Genomic DNA, 21,230 nt, shown 5'->3' on the forward strand with positions numbered 1-21,230 from the left:
CACTCTCACACATCACCACAGTAAAAATAAATGAAAGGAAAATGCTTTTTAAAATAATCTGTTTAAGAATGATTCCAGATTGTCAGGGTAAGACTCTCTCCAGAAGAGAGCTGGCTCTATCAGGGGTCCCCCTAAAAGCTGGGGCCCTGGGCCAGAGCCCACGTTGTCTAGGTCTTAAAACGTCTATACCAGGGAAGGCACCTGCTACAACCTGTGTATCAAATAAACTGTTTACCTCAATGCCTGGCAGAGGAAGTCAACTGCTTTTTTTCATGGAGAGAGAAGCTGTGATAGGATGGGCAGTGCAGGAATGAGGAGTTCTTTCTGGGAGGTGAGAATGGGGCAGTGTTGCTTAGGATGGCCAGAGTTTAAACTGTTTTTTTTAATACCATTGGACAGTGCTTCTCAGTGGAGAGCATGGTCTTTGAATGGTACTAATTTTATTGACCACAGAAGTTTCTTTGAGAAGGCTTTGCAAGAATTAGGTGGAGAACCAGTAATAATTTGCACACATTTTATCTTGAAAAATTTAGTTTTGGACTGTGTAGTAAGCCTCTGTCATTTAACCGCACCAACTCGCAAACCTGCAGTTTTCTAAACACTCTTTCTGTGTTTAACATTATTAGCTGGATATGGACTGGAAAATGTGGATGACGGTTGATTATGTAGAATACCAGGTTCCAGAAATTGTTGTCAGGTGGTGGGGGGGCCCGACATCTAAATAAATTCAGCTTGGGGGGCTCAACCTAAAAAAGTTTGAAGACCTCTGGATCTGAACAGCTTCACCGAGCATTATCTGCCAACCCCGTTCAGGGAGGCTCCAGCAGTGAGGCAAGATCAGACATGCTTGTTGGTTGTGCGTCATCAAGAAAACGGATTAGAGCTGCTGTAATTATACCATTGCGGCCATGAACTCTGCTACACTTCCACAGCATTGGATTAGCCTTAGAGTAGTATATTTAAGAAATCAGAGGAATTTACTTCAGCATGGAGTCTGCTAAATGAGGGGTGAGGGCACACCATTTATTAATGTATAAACTAACACGCCTCCTTCGCCCTCATCTGCTCACTTCGCTATATCTCAACATCGGTCAAGTCAGCTGCTCCTCAGTGATCTTTCATGCAGAACTGAGCTTGTTGTTGCTTTCAACACACCGCACAAGGTTTTCAAAACAAAGACCAGATTGCTCGTGCACCCTAGAGAGTGATGCAATCTCTGAACGAAGTAGGGCACGTATTCATAAGACGCTCATTGGTTTTCAGGATTTTCAGTTGTCCTCCTTGGGGATCCGTACATGGCTGTGACCTCCCACAGCTGAGCTCCTCAAGCAGGTGGTTTGCTGATTTCTAATGGTACAAGGTTACCAGCAATGCTGCCATTTCTATGTGATGTGTGGTTCTGCTTTCTGCTTTCGGTCCAAGCAGCAACGTGCAGGTGGGGGAGGGGCTTTTCAGCTTCCAGGCGGGCCCATAACGAAGGCCAAAGTTAATGGGCATCCTTTTGTTGTAGTACCCTGGATGGGAGCCATCAGGGGCTTCACACCTAAATGCAATGGAGGGGAAACAAAGGCACACAGCTTATCACTTCAAAGGTACTTGAAAGAGGCATGCTTTTGACTTTCTGCAGTCCCTGTATATAAGAGATATGCATGCACTGCAAGAATGTCAGGTGTGTTTATCTAGCCCAGTATTTACACAAATAACAATTTAAAAAACACTATATTATTTTATTTATTTTATAAAGCTTTAGCACAACTCATCCCGATGCAGGGTGTCAGAGCGCTTTACTTCATACGTACACATTATACATTTAGAATAAATCATATGTGTATAAATCAATGCAAATGATGTGTTACATAAGACAGCAAGGGTTACAAGGTCTAGGAGCTACATGGCCTTGATAGTTCACTGTGCTATATTTGAAGGATGCCAATGAATGAACTTTAAGTAAAAAAGGGCCTCTGAGTTAAAAGCAGTAACCCATTACCCATGTACATAAAATAAAAAATCTGTCATCTGCATGTTGCATAATGTGCTTTGCAGGAGAGATATTAACCGGCTATGCTACTTTGATTCCAAACTGAGACTAGACAAAACACAGATCTCTCCAACAAATATGTTAACCTCCAGAGTTAATTTACCATTATTATTATTCTGTGATATAGTTCCCACACAAGGATCTCTGCAGCAGGTGGCTTAGCCTCATAAAATAATCTCAGAATTCTGACTTTGCAACCAATTAAACAGACCATATTTAGTGCCACATTCTCCTTGTTGCCAATTTCTTTGTGGCAGGGTTTAAAAAAAGAAATATATAAGCTGAGGCCCAGATTTGCAGCCTGGTCGTTTTACTTTTTTAGTAAACCCTGTCACAAAATTACATTTGTTTAATATTGTAATAAGCTCAGATGTACTCATAATAGACCTGCTAAACATAAATATGAGGTCTCAAGGTCTGATTTCACTTCTTGTGATGTCACTTCTTGAGTTAAGATACCACGTGTGATGTCACACGTCATGATGCCACTTGCATACTGCTTAATTTGATTAGCCCCCCTGCCCCCCACTTCTCTTTTTTAGGACTTGTGCCCTGATGCTGGGTGTAAGTGGGGATGGGGTCAGACACATAGGTAAAATGAAAAAAATATTCTGCAATCATTTTGTTGGCCTTTCACCTACAGTTAACTGTATTTAATATAATATGCAAACACCTCAAATGAAAAATAAATGTAAATTAAGCTAATCTGTAGGAACAGCATTTTCTGGTAGGTTACTACGATCACATTAGACGTCTGTGCATGTAACTGGAGGTTCACTGAGCTGAATCATGGTTAGTAACCAAGGGAACAGTGACGTGTATTTATAGTGCTATCAGGTCCTAGCCTGAGACAGAAAGGAGTGTCACTGTGAGTCATTTGTTTAAAAACTTACTATACACAGTATAAAAGAGAGTGCCTTGGATTTAAACACATTATACACATTAGAGTAGTAGTAGAGTAGACTGCACACAGTATAAGATGCACAGCACCACATTGTAAATAACGACTCCGTTTTAAGTGCTTAAAGTGCTTTCAAAAATTAAAAGTTTAGTAATGTGGAATTATGCTGCACCTAGTGGAAACCTTTCTCATTGATTCCCATTAAATGTACGCAGAACTGGTGGAACCTCTCGAAAACAATAACACTTTGTCTCCATGATGCTTTAAATAATTGTATCAATTAAAGTCTATGCTGGCTCCCAAGCAGCCATTAAATTTGCTGATTAACCAATTTTATACATTTACAATTCCTTCAGGAAGCAGAGACTCTGGATAGAAGGTTTGTTTCTTCTTTAGCTGTCTGTCCCTGCATAATGGAGTACACCCCCCCCCCCCTCCTTTCCTTTCAGTCCAAGATCAATCAAGGTCGGCATTAAACTGCTTGTGGACAAAAACAATTGGAACTGTATTTGTATTGTTAAAAAAAAATGCTTGCCCACGTCAGCCTCGGTGAGCAACGGCGTGAAATCGGACATAGGGCATCATATTATAGTCTTCAGATGTCCTGGAGTGAGTCAGTCCCATTATGTGGTCAGACTTTGGTCCTATTCAAACTCCCTGAAGCCTGGGCTTCGCACATGTTATTTAACTGTACTATTACACCACTTTCACCATTGAGGACTGTATTACATTGAATGTTTAGTATGTGCTGTGCAGTTCATTTCATGAAGTATCATTAAGTCGCTGTCATTTTGCACCACATCATTAGGGTGACTTTGAGCTTTTTTCAGCTCACAGATCCATGCATGGTGGGAGCTTACCGGGCATATGGAAAGGTAATGTGACGCTGCAGGTCCCAGGCTGTTTAGCACGTGGGCTCACAAATCACTCTAAAATTGAGCCGAGTCCAGCTGACAGTGACATGCATGTAGGACCAGCTGTGATGTATTTGTGCTACTCTTTAACAAGCCACGTCCAGATCCCTCTGTTTAACTTAACACTGTTGAGCCCAAGGGCACTTAAGTGCCAGTTTCTGGTCCAAAGGCACTGATGGGGTCTATGCGAAAAGGCCATCGCTCCTGGCGTCTTGCGAGAGGTATTGAAGGATGCTGGCGTAGTCCGTCTAGTAGCACAACCTTCAACAGTCTCATTGTGTCCCTTTGTGTCACTAGGTTTAAAGCAGTAACACTTAGCAGCACTCGTAAAATAAGTAGAGAGTGTGGTTGCAGGCCATATTCCGTTTTAGGTGAATGTGTGGTGTCTGTTACTTTATGGGTGATAGCTGAAGTATTTGGCACTTTCAAATCCTGCTAGCCTCGATTTACCTCACCCAGATCCTGTAGTGAAGTTGTCTCCAAGCCCCTGCACCATCTTGTAACTGACAGGCTGGCCCGCTCCTCAGTATCCCTTCCACCAAGCTCCTAGTAACCTGAAGATGTCTCTCACAGGTGAGTTCCAGTTTGCCATTGCTGCTGAGGACAACGCAGAGTTTTGGCTGAGCGCAGATGAGATGGTGCATAACCTGCAGCGCCAGGCTAGCATTGGCCCGGTAAGTTTGACTCTTATCTCCATTTTTCTTTTTCTCCATTTGTTTCATTATTTCCAAAGTTTTACTTGTTATATATACTACACTGTGTACAAAGTGGTCTGCTAACAGAAGATAAAACTTGTCTTCATGGCCTCGCTCAGGGAGGTAAAAATCCTGACAGCAGTCAGCAAAAGCAACGACCACTAATTGCCTTTCTAGGTTTCAGGACAGTCTGTGTCTGTGAGTTAAGACAAAGTAGGATGAATATAGAATAAAGAAATGAAAAAAGGCTGGACCAATAGTGAACGATTTGTGTTTACTATGTATACATAATTGGGTGATGTATAACCTTTTGCTGGCAGCTGTGTAAATGGTGTAAATCCTTATTTGTAAAGCACGAACTACTCACCCTTACAGGTCACGATGGGGGCTATCGTAGAAATTAAGTGAGCTATTGCCCAGAGTCACATGGTGCTGAGCTGAGCTGCCGCCGGGGATCGAATCATGAACTCTGTGCTCCGAAGTCAGCTGCTCTGGCCGCTGCACCACACCTCTCCACCTGTATGAAGGAGCTAAGATGCCACAGTCTGGCCACTGGGGCCTTTCAGGTGGTGTTTTAGCACCATGAAGATTGTTGCAATAGGTCAACCTAGAAGTCAGATTTGCTCAAGTTATTTTGATTCAGTCTGATGGTTGTAAACGTTATAGAAGTCAAATAGTGTGATCCTCATCTCTGGGCACAATCTAAATGGGGATAATTTTGACACTAAGGAATCATTACACCATTGACAAAATGACCCAGGGGAAGCAAATAAAGTGGGCATCCTCCTCATGATCCTGACGATAAGCTCCAGTTCACCACTAATAAATGAAACAAGTCTCTTTTTATTGTTTATTTATGCAAGATTATGAATATAAGAAGTTCGCACAGTGTGACATTTGTTGGTTTGGTTACACTGGAGCGACTCCTACAAGGAGTGCAATCCATTCAAGGTGCCCAGGTTACAATCATATTATACTGCACTGGGGAGCTGCATGCAGCAACCCAGCGCCCCAGTTCCAGTGTCCATAGATAGTCAGCTGCGCAATTCATGAAATAAGACAATAGAAAAAAAAAGGAAGAACAAGGCAGAGACGGAAGAAGAGAAGAAAAAGGAGGGGGGAAAGGAGGGAATAGATCACTGGTTTCCAGAATGGGCACTGTCAGCACGCAGATGGTGCCCGCCAGCTACCTTACCAATCCTCCAATCAGGCAGGATAGTCTCAGTTCAAGCCAGGGCGGTACCTTTTCAGGGGTTCCCAGATGTCTTTGGGGCGAGCCTGTTCGAGCATTAACTCTCCGTATTCAGACAATAGTTCCCGACAGAGCACCGCTTCTCTAATCCAGTCCATAACGCGATGGCTTCTGCGACGACCCCAGCCCATTGCAATTCGACGCTTGGCCAGCAAGAGAAGCACAGCCACCAGTCTCCTCGCCGTGGCAGGCACAGAGCCAAGCAACTCTGTCAGGAGGGAGCGTTCAAGCTCACACTCCAGCATCACTCCTAGCGCGCCAAAGATGCTGCCCCAGAATCGTGCAATTTCCAGGCAGCCCCATGCTAAGTGCAAGAATGTTGCATCCTGGGCGCAGCACCGCATACATCTCGCATCGTCCCTCAACCCGACTCTGTGTAGCCATACCCGGGTTCTATAAAGCCTGTGTCTAAACTTTAAATGAATCAACCTCAAACTATAGGTGGGGGATAGCGCCCTGCCTGGCCTATTATCTAGATTGATCATGGAGAGCTGTCTATAAGAGTTGCACAATAGAGCGTCCTTTTTGGGTTTGAGGATCGTGATAATAAGTGCTTCCCAAAGAGGGGGGAAAGCAGGCTGCTCTCCAGAGACTCCTCATACATTTTAAGGAGATGTTGCACGAGCAACGGGTATATTCTTTATAAAAACTGTCTGTCAATCCATCCAGTACCGTGGGCTTGTCCCCTGGTATAGCACGGATTACCCTAATCACCTCTTCTTCCGAAAAGCGTTTGTCCAAGTATCTGCGGTGGCCATCATCTAACCACAGTAGCTGTATGGATTAATAAAAAAAGATGGACTAATCAGGAGGGATATCAGCCTGTCGCGCTATGTAAAGCAAGGAGTAAACGACATCAATTCTGTCTGAACAGCTGCTTGCCCAATTGTCATCTCATTGTCAGATGTGCAGAGCTTGCAAACATAATCGTGGGTCTATGGTTTTTTAAGGAGTCCCGCAAGGGTTTTACCCGTGCATTCCCCTTCCCCATATCACCTAGCCTGCCTCTCCTTCCCCAAGTAATGGGTTTCCCTTAATGCTGCCTCCTCATACTCCGTGATTTTGCCTTTGATGTTTTCCAAGACCTCCGCTTCATTAGTGTTAAAATGGTCAGTTTCCAGCTCCCGTATTTCTCCCTCATGGTGGCGGAGTTCCCTGCATAATGTGCACAATATCCCTGCCTGCTTGGCTATGCACTCACCCTGGATCACAGACATAAAGGCGTCCCATAGCGTGGAGGGAGATGCCACGGTGCCCTCATTCAGCGCTAAGTATTCAACTATTGCAGCTCTGATTTCTTCATAAAATACCTTGTTGCGTAGAGCCCCACTGGAAAGCCACAAGCTTAATGCCCTGCTTGGTCCTCCCGGCAAGGTAAACTCAAATAATACCAGGGAGCAATCAGATAGCGTTCTGGGAAGTTGAGTTACTTTATGAATCTAAAATTCTTTTTTCCTTAGAGGCCAACCAGAAGTCTATTCTAGACCAAGTAGGGCCGGCTGAAGACACACAGGTGCCCTCCTTGTTTAGCCCATTCCATTGGCACCTGATATCCATCAGAGTATAGTCAACCATTATGGTCCGCACCTGCGCCATTGCCCACGGGTGAGGGTGTCGGGTATCTCCCAACCTGTTCTTGTCCGGGTCCAGAATTACGTTAAAATCCCCTCCCCAAACAACCACTCCAGGGCCAAGTGGTTCTATCATTCTCCAAACTTCCCCGAAGAAGTCCAGGTTGTCCACGTTGGGCCCCTACACAGAGCCCAGCCTAATTGGGTGCCCACCCAGCATCCCCGCTAATAGCACGTATCTCCCCTGTGTATCACATATCGCGGTATGCAGACGCCAAGGCAGTCCCATCCTGAGAATGATCGGCATCCCCCTCACGTAGTTGTAGTAACATGCAATGTTTTTTCTCCCCCCATCCAACCTGAGCACAGCTGCGCACAGTCAGTCCCTGGACATTCCATGTTACCGCCTTCAATTTAGCCACTCTCGTTGCGGACACACTCTTGTTGCCAACAGCAGTCTCGCCTGCCTACACACAAGTTCAACCAGCTCATAGTGGGAGAAAGCCAGTGTGAGAGGAGATAGGGGGAAAAGAACCAAAGAGAGATAGGAACAGTATTACAGTGCATCAACCAAGCCCCAATGACCGGAACAGTGTTACAGTGCTTCAACCAAGCCCCAATTCCGCCACCCTCTACCCACTACAGCCATCCAATTTTGCTGAAAAACAACCCCCCTCCCACAATACAGCCGAAGATGGCCAAACAACAACATATAGGAAATCATTCCTGAGGGGTATCGGCTAGGGCCTGGCGGTCTCCAGCCAGAAGGGCTTGGTGGCCGGACGAAGATCTTGCAGCAGGAGCCCCTATTGCAATCTCGGCAGACATGCTGGTACAAAGTTGGAGTTCTTGAAGAAGTTGGTCAGCCTTCTGGATAGGGTGAATGAGCTAACATGCCCATGTAAGTTTAAGTATTATTGATCGTGAAGTCAGCATGAGGAGGGGTTAATCGTTGTCACGAATGAGGTACCCCTCCTCGAAATTCCTTCCCAGACGCGGAGCCAGCATGCTCGTGCGAAGACTCAGAGCGAATTTTATTGCAGATTTGGGGTCTGTAAAGTATGAGGTTTTGCCCATGTGGTAAATTCGCAGCTTAGCAGGGTACAGTAGTGAATATTTAATGTCTTGTTTTTGAAGAAGTCTCTTTACTGGCACAAATTCACATCTGGCAGCCTGCTTGGCAAGGGTGAAGTCTGTGTAGAAGGACACAGAATTTCCCTGATATGTTGTTGCTTGCAGGTCTCTGGCTCTGCACAGCACTGTGTACCGGTCTCTATAATTTAAGAGGCGGGCTATAATTGGCCTGGACGGGGCGCCCGAGGGGTTCTTGGATCGAGCGCTCTGTGGGCCTGTTCTACTATACAAACCGCCGATTGGGGTGTCCCAAACAGTGAGCACAGCGTCTCCTCGACGTAATCCTCAAGTCGGGTAATGGTGGTGGATTCTGGCATTCCCGCAATGTGCAGGTTATTGCGTCGCGATCTTGCTTCTAAGTCCTCTTTTTTATTTTGTGATGATTTACAGGACTTTTTCCATCTTGAGTAACTGTTCCTGAGTTGCGACGCCCTCGTCCTCGAGCACTGACGTGCGCTGTTCAACCTGTCCGAGATGTTCGTCATGTTTGGATACCTTGTCATTTGGTCTGCCCAACTGATCAGACATTGAGTCAATTTTCAGGTCAATAGCCATGAGGGATTGTTTAAGATCTTTAAACATTTCCCTGATGTTCGGCTCTTGTGCTGTCTCGGCACCCACGCTCTCGTCAGTCTGGACTTCTGCAAGAAGAGCGCCTCCCCGGGGTGGCTCTTCACTGCTCAAATGACAACTTTGATTGGCGAATGTCCATCTTGCCCATATACGCCTCTCTGCCCTGAGTGCTGTAAGAAGTATGTCACACTGGTGCAGCGAATGGTTAGTCTCGCAGCTATAGGTTAAGTCGGGCCCGTCTCCCCACTGCCTGTGGGCAGCCACATGTCACAGCCTCCTCCTAAGGCACAGGCTTCACGTAGTGGGGAAATCCAAGATCTCCTCGCCTCAACTTTCACTAGGTCTCCTGGAAAGATGGGGATTGTTAGGGCTTGTTAATCCCTATGCGGCAATCATGCCCTCCTGTAGGGCTCTGTTTGCAGGGCTCAGGCACTTTGTGTGTCTTTCAGGGTCTGATTGCTCTCACAACGGTCCCCCAGGGCCAGGCGCCACTCCACTCCCAGATCAGTTGTCGCTGTGCTGGCCTGCCGCCCCGGGGGCACAACAGTTCACAGCGGGGGAGACAGCGCCTTCAGGTCCACCGCTATGTCACCTGCCGTCATATGTTCAGAGGGACGGGGTCGCCGTCGCCCATCGGAGTCCATCCCGACTGCGCTCCTCACTTGGCCGTCTGTTTACTGCTGGTTAGTGTGGGCGGTGCAGGAGCCTGTGCAGCCCCAACCAGGCCGTCTCCTGATGCAGTGCTGCCTCTGCGGCTGCCCGAGGCCACCCTGTGGCCATCAGGAGGGCGGGCCCTTAGTCCCAGAGGGCTTCCCCCCCCCCCCCCCCCCCCCCCCCCCCCCCACCTACTCTGGTTCCTCTCCTCCCCGGGCAGGAGGCCCCCGGCTGGAGGGTGGGTGGGCTAGTGATGCGCGTCCAGGGCGGCAGGCAAGGCGAGGGGTATATAATCTCCCCTCGCCATTTTATTAGCCTCTTTGCCGCTCCTGACGTCGCGCGTCGGGTCTCTGGACACTCTTTTTTTTTTCTCACTTCTGGTCGCCGTCCAGAGGTCCGGTCTTGCGTCGATGTGATGGGTTTTCCGACATTCGACTGTTTGCTTCTCCTGCGGTGAGTCGGTGATTTGGTGTGGGTCGCCTCCCATGGAGAAGCATTTGTTGGCTAGTTTCATTGTCCGGGGGCATGTGGGGTCGCTTGTGCAGGCTCGGGCTTTGTTTAGAGCCTGAGTACGCGGTGGGCCAGTTTTGACGGGGGGCCCTGTCTACCTGCTTTTGCAGGAGTTTCACTTCTGCTCTGTGCTGTAGTTCCCCTGATCTCTTACAGTGATTTTCTCGGTTGTGGCACTTTCTAGTTGTTAGTTTGTCGGGCTGCATGCTGCCGAATGCCGGTGAAGCGGGAAGCTCACCTGTGCCTGGTGCTCGGCATAGCCTCCTTCAGGTTCGTGCCTTTAGCGGGGGTGAGAGGGCCCCTTCCTTATTATAAGGTTTATAAAATAATCGATGAGTGTATTTCTTAACATGTTTAGCTTTGATATTAATACGGCACATTACGGCAAGGCACTGAGATGGACTTGTTCAAAGCGCGAAGAGCCCTTGCAGGCAGAGTTTCAGGACAGGAGGAGAGGATGTGGCGTTATTGCCGGAGCTACCGACTATGGAGCTAGGAAATTGGGTTTAAGTTTTGGCGTCGACACAACATCTTGTGATCTTGGGCAAATCACTTAATCTCACGGTTTCTACAAAAACAAATGTGTGATTGTGTAAAGTAACTATCATCATTCCGTAAAGTGTTCTTTCAGCGTTGGCACAACATGCTGTGATATTGGGTAAATCACTTAATATCCCTCCTCCTTCAAAAACAAACGTGTTATTGTGTAAAGTATCAGGTGCTCACATAATGCTGAGCGCCACCCTTCCCCTTCGAGTGTGCGGGTGTTTCCTTCGGCGCGAGCCTCCACGTGCCGGCCCGCGGTGTTAGTCAAGTTTTCCCGGGTACACCTTGGGGGTCTATGATCTTTACCCCCTGCCCCTGTGACTTTTCTCTCTGGTGGCGACCCACCAGGCCGGGTTTCCTTTTGGGGCAACACTATTTCTTGGCTCCTCCATCCCCGAGGGTCTACCGCATCTTTATCATTTTGCTCCGTCTACGGTGGTCGCTCCTGCGGGCCCCGTGGGGGGCTCGGCTTGATTCCGAGTGCTATGCCAGCTACCCCCCCTAAGCATATGTTGCGTTCAGTCGCGCCCTGCCCCACGCACTCAGTGGCAGGCACGTGGGCGTGGAGTGGCCTCATTCTTCGGGGCCCAGTGGCTTAGGCGTGCGTGGGGGCCTGGCTTGAAGGGTAATGGCCACCCCGCTCAGCGGCCATCTTCCCAGTTTTCGGCGGGGTTGTAATGGCACTTAGCGCTGCGGACATGCTCTGTAGCAACCCCACCCCCCTCACAGCAGCCATCTTGTCATATGGGATCGTGTCTGCAACTCTTTTGCCGGGAGGGGGCCTTTATTTAATTTTACGCTGATGGTTACTTTAGAGTGGACTCTACCCGAGGGTGTGTGCTCGTTCACGGTGGTCTCTCCTGCTCTATGATGTGATCGCTTCTCATGCATAATTTCGTCGGCTTTGATTTTAGTGCATACTTTCTGTGGTTTTTATGTGCTTTAGCCCGGGGACACCATTCGGGAGAGTCCGGCTTACGAGGGGTCGCGTGTGGTGCGTAGGGGATGTAGTGCTCTACTAGGGGTACCTCGTGTACGCCGGGGTACGTGGAACTTTAATGCATCGAGCAGGCAACTCTTAAGGACATTTGTTTCTTCGAGTGGCTAGGCTCGACTCGGTCCGCTTTCTGCCTGACAAGCCGGGCTTGTAGGCGTTTTTACTGGTTCAGGGAGCTCTGCTCAGTAGAGCGAGGGGGCTATGCATGCGAGTGGTGTTGCCCTCGATATGGCTTAACTCAGTGCTGACGGAGTTGCTGCTTCTCCCGACCGGTTGCCCATCCTCCACGGCAGTCGCAGGTTGGCAGGATGTGCCATGCACTGGGGTGCGTGCACAGGAGGGCCACTGCAAGTTTGTGGTCTAGCTTCGAGACCGCAACCCATAGGGCAGGTTGCAGGAAGCTCATTTTACGCTTTGCGTACCGTGCTCCGGGATGGGGTATAGAAGTGTGTTGAAGTATATTTGGCCAATTTGTGAACTTGTGAGTATACCACTTATGGTTTACTAGGTGTAGGAGCATGCTTGGTTGTACTCGCTGCCGGATAGGTTGTTCACAGGTAGGGCCAGCTCCAGTCAGTTCTCAGGCCCGCGGACAGCTTTTTCAGCACACCATATGTCCGGCCAGTTGGCCGACCGGTTAGGGCGCCCGTCCTGGGGAGCAGGGTTCGAGCCTCGGTTCAACGCCACTGTCCGTGCCTCTGGGCATTACAATTTTGTCACCCCATGCCCACATTTGACCACATCTGTTGCTCGTTTGTTCTCAAGGGCTATTTGGTGCACTTTCTTCTCCTTTCAGCTAAGGATGAAGATATTTTACCGATTCCTAAGCGTTGTCAGACGGTGCCTTGTAGTTTATTATCTTCTTTCCCTAGCAGGCACGACTTTGCCTTTCCTGCCCCTTGCAGTTAGGTTGCGTCTTGTAGTTTTTAGTTCCTCGAACATGCTCTAGAGGCAGGAAGCTAGTGGTTTTCGGTTTGAGGCTTGGCTTCTGCGATAGACGGCCTTCCTCCTCTATTTGCGTAATTCTTCATGTGTTCATGTGTTCTTCCACTGCTAACTTTTAACAGGCACTATTTGTTTTCTGCCGTTTCTTCGGTAGCAGGCGCTACCGGTTGTAGTATTTACCCTAGTGTTGCTCTTCCTGCATACTCTAACTACTAGCCAAGGCTTTATAGGAGCGGTTTCTATGGGCCGATGTGTGGTTGTCACATTCTATTAATGTTGTCGGGAACGCACGGCGAGGGCCTAGGGACATTTGGACCAGCCATGTCTGGCCAGTGGGCGTGGCATGTGGGGCGGCCGTTTCAATCCTAGACAAGCCCACGTGGTTTCGGCGCAAGCGTCAGTAGGTATGGGAGTGTGCATGGGGTGGGGGGGGTTAGTGCTTATGTGCCCCCCCCCCGAACGCCACAGTCACTGTGTTGTGACTGTACCCCTTTTTGCGATCCCTCGTTGGCGTGCCAGTGGGAGGGTGCCCGCCCTTGCTTGCGGCCGCCGGGCCACTACTGCCTAGGCGATGGCTAATGGGCCTTTTGTGCACTGCTCGGTGGGATGCGTATGTGGTCCCTTCGCAGGGTGGCAAGTCTGCACACGTACTTTATGCAGCGAGCCAGTTTCCGGGAGGCTACTTGGAGAGAGCACGGCAGCGTTTAGGCACTAGTCTTTAATGGAGGTGCTGGGGCTTCAATCTAAGCGGTCGACTTTGTTGCAGGGGAAGCAGGTGCGAGCTTCCCTTGCATCTACTCATCTCGCAGCAGCGGGCATTCATGTACATTTTCTTTCTTGCCTCCTTTCAGCGCAGACTTTATAGATTTTCAGCGCGAGCAACAACTTGTACAGATCTGATACGTTAGAGCATTGCAAACACGTTTCTAGCTAGATTCAGACCGGTTCCCCTTAGCATACAGTCAAGAGTTAGCATACAGGGCTCTACAGGAAGAAAGGGTCAGGTGTGCATGCTTCTAGAGCGACTAAGTGCAAGTAGTGGGGTGCTTTGAGAGAGAAGTTAAGTGCGCAGTTTCGGTAAGGACCAAGTACAGGGAGAGGGTCAACAAGACCATCCGGGAGGACCCATCAGAGCCAGGGAGAATATCATTTTCTATCTTGCGAGGCTCCCGCCAGACTATAGCGAGGGCATGACAATTGAGGCGGAGGTGGTCATGGGAGGTGAAGTAACAAGTGCAGTTATTCTGACTTACCATTGTGATAAGTAATATAGTTTCTACCTCCGTGAATGTATGGGGTCGACCTGCTTCTTGTTACAGTTAACCAGGCTGGCCCTTGGTGTGTGTGGCAGTGAGGGCATTACCCCTGCACAGTGATTTTATATTGTTATTGAGGGGACAGGGCTTTTTAGGGAGGTTCTGTTCCATTTGCAGGAACCATCTGGAGTACCTCCCTACCCTCTTGGTGGGCCTCCTGAGGTGCCATCAGGATAGGCACCATAACAAACTGTCATTGGTGTGGGTCTGTGGGCGCAGCGGGGCGGTGCGAAGTTTACTGAATGGGGTTGCATGTCCCCCCTCAACTCGCTATACAAGGGCAGTTCCTTGGGCAGGCTCCTGCTTCATGCAGCGCGCAGAGATTGGCATGGATTGTCATGGCTGGGTCCATTTCATTAACTGACCATTCATACGTTCTCCAGCACCCTCTAGTTTCAAGCATGCACATTTCTCTTCAAGGGGCAGTTCCTTGGGCTGGCTCCTGCTTCATTCAGCGCGCAGATATTGGCATGCTCAGTTCAGGGCTTGATATATCCCTCGAACCGCCCTTTACATACGCTCTCCAGCACCCATTAGTTTCAAGCATGCTCATTTCCCTAACGTCAGTGGAGGGCTAGCACCCCCGGGGGCGAACAAGCGAACTAGAGTAGGTGCCTTGCACCCTGAAGGCCCTTGGACAACAGGTAGGGCTACCCGGGATAGGACCTCAGCTTTAGTGTGAGGGGACTCTTTTGGGTCACCTAACTGGGATTGCAGCGCCTGCCTCTGTATTTCTCGACTTGGCTCATTGTCGATACAGGACTACTATTTCTCCAGGTAGCACCACATGGGTCCTTGTTTCCAGCTGTAGAGCTGCTCGGAGACCCATTCTCTGGTTCTCCGGCCTTTCGAGACCCAGAATTACACGTGTGGGTCTTGAAACATGCTGGTTAATTCTGTCTCCGGGATAGCATATGTTCCATGGCTTTGGGGCGGATGTACCTGGGGGCCGCTCAGCGTTGGCGGGATCCGGGCTGTTCGCACGACAGTATTTGGGGTATCCTCCTCTGACATGCACTTGGGTAGTTACGCATACAAGCGGCGATTCACCACAAGCACATTGTCCCAGCGGGCGACGCTTTACTTCCTCCAGTTAGGGCCAGTAGGAGGCTGCACAGCATCTCGTGCGGCGAGTAGTTTGGGTGAACAAGCTATGGGATCACTCTTATCAGTTATTATGAAACTCTTTAATTGCTGTGTGGAAATTCATCTTGGCACCTTAATATGATACAATTCACAGATTTGCTGTCTGGGCTTCTTCTGTGGCGCTCTATGGGGAGGGGCCCTCACTTCTTTCCCTGCTTAGTGTGCGGGGGTTCACAGGATCTATCTGGTGTCCTACACCCCTTTTGCTTGTTTGCACTCAGATGGGTGGTGGCTTGCTCGGTGGGCTCCTATCAGGAATTTGACACATGGCTTCACGAACACGTTTACGTATGGTTGGGCTCCCCTGGCTTGCGCTGGAACAGCCTTGTGAATACACTTGAGTAACCTATAGATTCCTTTGGAGCCCCTCCCAATGTGAGAAGTCGGCCTGAGGTATTGATGTCTCCAATTCTGGGGGTACCTGGGATCAGGCTAAACAATCCCTTATGGCGGGTGTTGTATGTCAACCTTATAGACAAGCTATCCTAGAGGTAGCATGGACTAAGCAGCCTCCAGGCTAATCTAGGGGGCATGTGATGCCAGCTGTTTTACCATTGCATTCCTGTATATCAAATGTAAGGTCACCACACAAGTTTTATACTATAAAATGTGTTTATCACTTGAATTACCCTCTTTACTCTTGTTAAGTATAGATGCACAAGCGTTTAAACAAAGCACAGTTTACAGTTGATTATTCGGAGAACTGCGTTTCGGCAGAAGTTGAAAATTATCTGGGTGTAGTCTGCTGACGCTTTGTGTGAAGGTGTGTGGTGGGTCTCAGTGGCATGCGCTTGATCTCCTATTGTATAGATTATAGGAAGCGATATCAGCAGGGGAGGCCCTTCATCACCTGGTCATTCACCTAGGGGTATAACCTCACGAACCTGGGATAGTCTACACTATTGCTGTAGAGGAATTTGTAATATGCTGATTAGTGTCAGAGGGGCATTGGTTTCAGCAGGCATGTCATGATTCTGGTCAGGATCATAGGGGGCACTTGGCTTCAGTCTAAGCATCCCTTGGTGGTGGTCTTGAGTCAACCTTTTAGACAAGCTATCTTAGAGGTAGCATGGCCTAAGCTGCCTTCAGACTAAACCCAAGAGGGCAGGTGGAGCCAGCTGTTTTACCATTTCATCCTGTATTAACATATGAGGGGACTCCACCCAAGTTATATAGCATTATATATGTATTGATCCCTACAATAGCCCCCTGTGCTCTTTTGAGTATAGCAGCACAAGCTTTCAACGTAACCACTGTTTCTCTATGATATGCGGAGGACGGCGTTACAGCAGTAGTTGTAACTTAACCTGGGTGTAGTCTGCTGACGCTTTGTGTGAAGGTGTGTGGTTGAGTCTCAGTGGCATGCGCTGGAACGCCTATGGTATTATACGAAGCGCCATCAGCAGTGGGGGCCCCTCTTCATCACTTGGTCATTTACCTAGTAGTATGACCTCCCGAACCGGGGATGGTTACACTAATGTTGTAAAGGAATAGGGACCCGGTGGTATCTGCAGATTAGTGACAGAGGGGCCTTGGTTTCATCAGGCATGTAATGTTCATGTCTAGATCTAAGGTCACTTTGAGGTGGAAAGGGTCCACCTCTCTCCTGTCATTTTGGACTTGTTCCTATTGGACTGACGAAAAGCTCTGCAGAGCAAGGGTTGCAGGTTCCCTATGAAGCGAAGTGGTGGGGGACCCAGACGGCGACGGTGTCTGCCGGCCGGGCTGTGGCGGAGTTACAGGGCGATCCGGAAGCAGAGAGGTGCAGCACTGTACTTCAGCGGGCACATAGGGGTGCCAGAGCCTAACCTGGAACCTCACGGGAGGTCCAGGAACCCGTGTCGGTGCCCCAGTAGTCCTTCGGGCGGTTGTGTGACTGTGCAACCGGGGATTTGCCTAGATACGCCCCGCAAGTGGCGTGAGTAGAGTAATTACCATAATGGCGCAGCAGATGGGTGGTTCGCCACTGTGCTGCTTGGCTCATCAGGCGGGCAGGTGGCGAGAATGCGGCCTGCCCTTAGATCGCCCGTAAGATAACCCACCGTGATTACATAATGTTGTATGTAATAAACCTACAGCAACTTTTCCCAATCTAACACTGGTGTCTGTGTGTTATTTGCGGGATGTTGAGTATGTTGGGGCGGGGGGTTCTGTTGACCTGATAAGACTATGTTGGAGCACTCCCAGCTGCGCTCCTAGCTCCCGTCAGCTCCCTCCCGGGTAACTCACTCGCTTGCGGGGGCTGCGCTGCTCTCCACTGCCCTCCGGCAGGCGTCAGTCATCCGCAGCCGCTCGGGCCGCCTTCAGCACCTCACCTGTGCCTGCAGGGCCACAGGCCCAGCCTCCGCTCAACACACAGTCTTGTTGCCGGGGTCATGGGTCCCCGGCCTTAGATCAGGGACCAGGGGGTGAGGCAGTAATTTCCCCAACGGTTGATATGTCTTTAGCCTCTCTCTGGTGCTGCACTGCTCTCTTCTCCCTAGATGTCAGCAGGCAACCATCTTGCACTCCGCCTCTCACTCGCTGACCTCTCAGTAAATAATGGATGTCGCATATCGGGGCTGGATGGGACAGCAGCTCATGGCCCGTATGGCAGTCGCCCACAAGCTTGGGGACTCGATATCTACCCAATATGCCGGATTAGTAACAGATTATCCGTCTGGCTTGCAGAGCTTCACCCGACGGTGGCCATCTTGCAGCTGGGCTCGCTAACGCCCCCCATAAAACAAGTCTCTACGTCTTATTCTGCATGTGATTGCTGATGCACTGCCCACCTAAATGAAAGTTGTAGTACCAATGCTTACTGATTGACTCAGGGAAGGTAGCCTGTCATTCTACTCCCCAGGTGATTCGAAATTGCCTGTATTGACAGACGAAGTCAGACATCGCTTTCCTAAAAATAAATTGGGGTCACTTTAAAGCTTTGATGCATTTATCCATGAGTGTCTCTCTGCAGACATGAGCATTAGTTATTGTCATCTTCCACTACACTCATTTGACGTTTTTCTACCTATCAAGCAAGATGCTTGAGTGGTAGATCAGTTGGTGGATATATCTGACTATATTTAAGAGATGTGGTTTCCAGCATATAGACTTTCATTGCAGAAGACAACACTGAGGCACTTCTAGGCGGTTACTGCCTACTTAAAAGCGCTGGGTGGTCATAAGTTCAGTTGCACTCAGTGTACAGTTGTGTAGGGCCCAGGAACTCAACCTCTTCCAGACAATGAATGTAAAAACATTTTGAAGGGAGCAAAATGAGAAAGGAAGTTGTCAGATGATACACACTACAGATACAATGAAAGGAGAGAATAATGCTCCTACTGCGACATTTGTATTAACTTCAGAAATAATAATACTCTTCATGAATACTTGTGTATCTACACCACAGCTTTCCAAACTTTTCATGTTGGTGACATGCTTTTTGGAGATGCATAATTTACTCCAGTATCGGAGCTTTCATAGATTCACATACCTGAATAATTTCCCCGTCATAGAGACGGGAGTATCCGGTACATAAAAAGCAATGCTTAGTAGTATAGCCAACTGAAAAGAGGCTTAGGCCCATCTCTCTTTTGCAACCCATAACCTTTGTTATGTAAAAAAGGACCACACTTTTCCCTTAGCCAAACAGAGATACTCACCCTCTAGAACCCTCTTTAGAGAACCTTCTGCCCCTCAGATTTTCTATTGGCACGTTGTGTTAGGGAGTCTCCTTTGCGCTCTGCTCAAACTCTGGATATCCAGCTCTATAGAAACTTGATTTCTATCTTTTGGATTTGAGATTATTGTGACCTGTTCTCATCTACATTCTGTAGAATGCCTGGGAAAGAGAAGAAGGGTTTTTTAGAGCCTGTGCCACCTGTTCTAAGAAGAGACTCTACACTGATGACCCACATGAAGACTGCATTTATTGTCTTTATCCAGACCACCAAGCCAAGGACTGCAAGGTATGTCGCACTTTCTCTAGTAAGACCCTTAGAGATCGTTAGGGACGCCTTTTGATATGGCTTCAGAAAATCGAGGCCAGAAAGGAGGCGGTCTCTAGTGATAGTGACCAGGAGTCCTCCACTACATCTAGGAGATCTCAAAAAAGAACAAGATCTCCTCAGGCTCACTTCTCAGAGGAACGTCCTGAGAAGGCCCTAAAAAAGACCACTCATGGGTCTTCAGGGCGTAGTACTTCAAAATCTCCTCAGCAAAAAGAAAAGGCGAGCAAGGGACACACTTCTAAAGAGAAAGTTTCCAAGAGAGCCTCTTCTGAGCCTTCAAAGACCCCACCTTTGGTCTAAGAATCCTTCAGGAAACCATCCTCTAGTATTCCTGAAGAGAAAAGCAAAAAATCTGCATGGTCGGCGGGATCGTTGACGAGGGTGTCGACGAAGAAATCATCGTCTACGGCGATGACCACAGAGGTACAGAAGCTGCCATTGATTGTTATAGTGTCGACGGCGTCCGCGTCGACGCCGGTAACATCGACGACATCGTCGACGGCAGTGATGACGACGGCCATGTCGACGACGGGCTCGTCGTCAACGGTGATGACGGCGATTACTATGTCGTCGGTGAGGAGTGGTTCTGGTGCAGTGTCGATGACGACAACAACATCGTCGACGGCGATCTCGTCGACTGGCTCGTCGATGAGAGAAACTCCAGAAAAACAAAGGAAGAAGATTACACCAGTAGTGACTTCCCCGAGCAAGATTACTCCTCTAGTTCCTTTGCACCTTTTGGAAGAGGAGTCGTCGGATGAAGAGGAGGATGATGGGCCCTTTGGGTATGCCAGTAGCCCACCACAACTCCACGTGAAATGTCAAGAGGATGAGGATGAAGAGGGTTATGAAGAATATCATAGCCTCTCACAACATAGTTACCAACAAGGACCTCAGGAAGAGATGGTCGCTATGCCATCCTCCATGATGATGGACTTACAGTTAATGTTGGCAGTTTATAAGAAGAGGTTTCCTCCGTCAGCAGTCCCTCAGGAAGTTCCTCCTTCATGTCCCTGTTCTATTCCGGCTTCTCCAGTCCGCAGCAGAGAATCGCTACTGGACACTACTCCACAAACACCTCAGGTCCAACATCACCAGGATCCGGTTACCACGGATGAGGACGATCATGAAGAAGGGGAGCTAACGGAGCCCCACAAAGAATGGGATGACTATCTAATCCCATCTCCGGCATCACCCACCCAACAGCCAGCGGATTCTCCACCAGTGGATATTGGTGGATTCCACAACTTGATGGAGAGAGATGCAAAAAGATTTCAGCTGCCTATGAAGACAACTCATTTTTTAAAAGACAAAGGAACCCTAAAGGTATGTTGCAGGGACCTTGGGTAGTTTACATATTTTACAAAACAATGGTCCCTACATATGGCCAAAATGAATTACAGACAAATAATCAGAACACCTGATAAGTGTAGTGTCTATTGTCCAGCCGGACAAGAAGTTTTAATTAAGCGTTTTGGTCAATAAAACAAAAAATTGAAGAACACTAAGATAACAAGTGGGCACAGCCGTGACCCACAACATACAAGACAAAACAACGAAAGCAATGGCCAAAAGGGCAAAGCTACAATAGGTCTGTGAACTTGTATTCAGTATTTACAGACTTGAATTTTCATAACCACAACTTTGCATTTTCACAATATTTTAGTATCATATTGCATAAGGGGTTTTTAGCAAGTCGACGACGTTTCGATGCCTTATTAAATTATGGGCATCATCATCAGGACAAACAGTTAATCATTGTTGTCTTTTTACATAAATATCACTTATGCCTTTCTACATTACTTATACGAGAAAAAGTTACAAGGAGAAAATGAGGGTGGAAAAAGACAAAACAAATGAGGCATAACGTTAGGCATGTTTGCAAAAAGATTGATCTTCATAATTGCTTGATTTTAAAGAACCATTGTGAATTTTATGTGAGGGTGAATGTGACAAGCATTTATACAGGAACAACGTTATCACAGGGTGCCTAATCGGTCGATGGTGGCCTTGAGGTGATAAGTGGCCAGAAGTGGGTTTTCACGG

General features: G+C 48.3%; 1 protein-coding gene across 1 annotated transcript in view; it reads left to right on the forward strand.

Moving 5' to 3' along the window:
* Positions 1-21,230, forward strand: part of B4GALNT3 (beta-1,4-N-acetyl-galactosaminyltransferase 3) — a 919,815-nt gene that overhangs the window by 668,892 nt on the left and 229,693 nt on the right. Inside the window, exon 6 of the mRNA XM_086952836.1 lies at positions 4,427-4,527. Within this exon, the coding sequence (XP_086808962.1) occupies positions 4,427-4,527 (101 nt within the window). The remainder of the gene's footprint in view (positions 1-4,426; positions 4,528-21,230) is intronic.

Source organism: Lissotriton vulgaris, chromosome 1_2 (genome assembly GCF_964263255.1).
Source record: "Lissotriton vulgaris chromosome 1_2, aLisVul1.2, whole genome shotgun sequence".
Taxonomy (NCBI): domain Eukaryota; kingdom Metazoa; phylum Chordata; class Amphibia; order Caudata; family Salamandridae; genus Lissotriton; species Lissotriton vulgaris.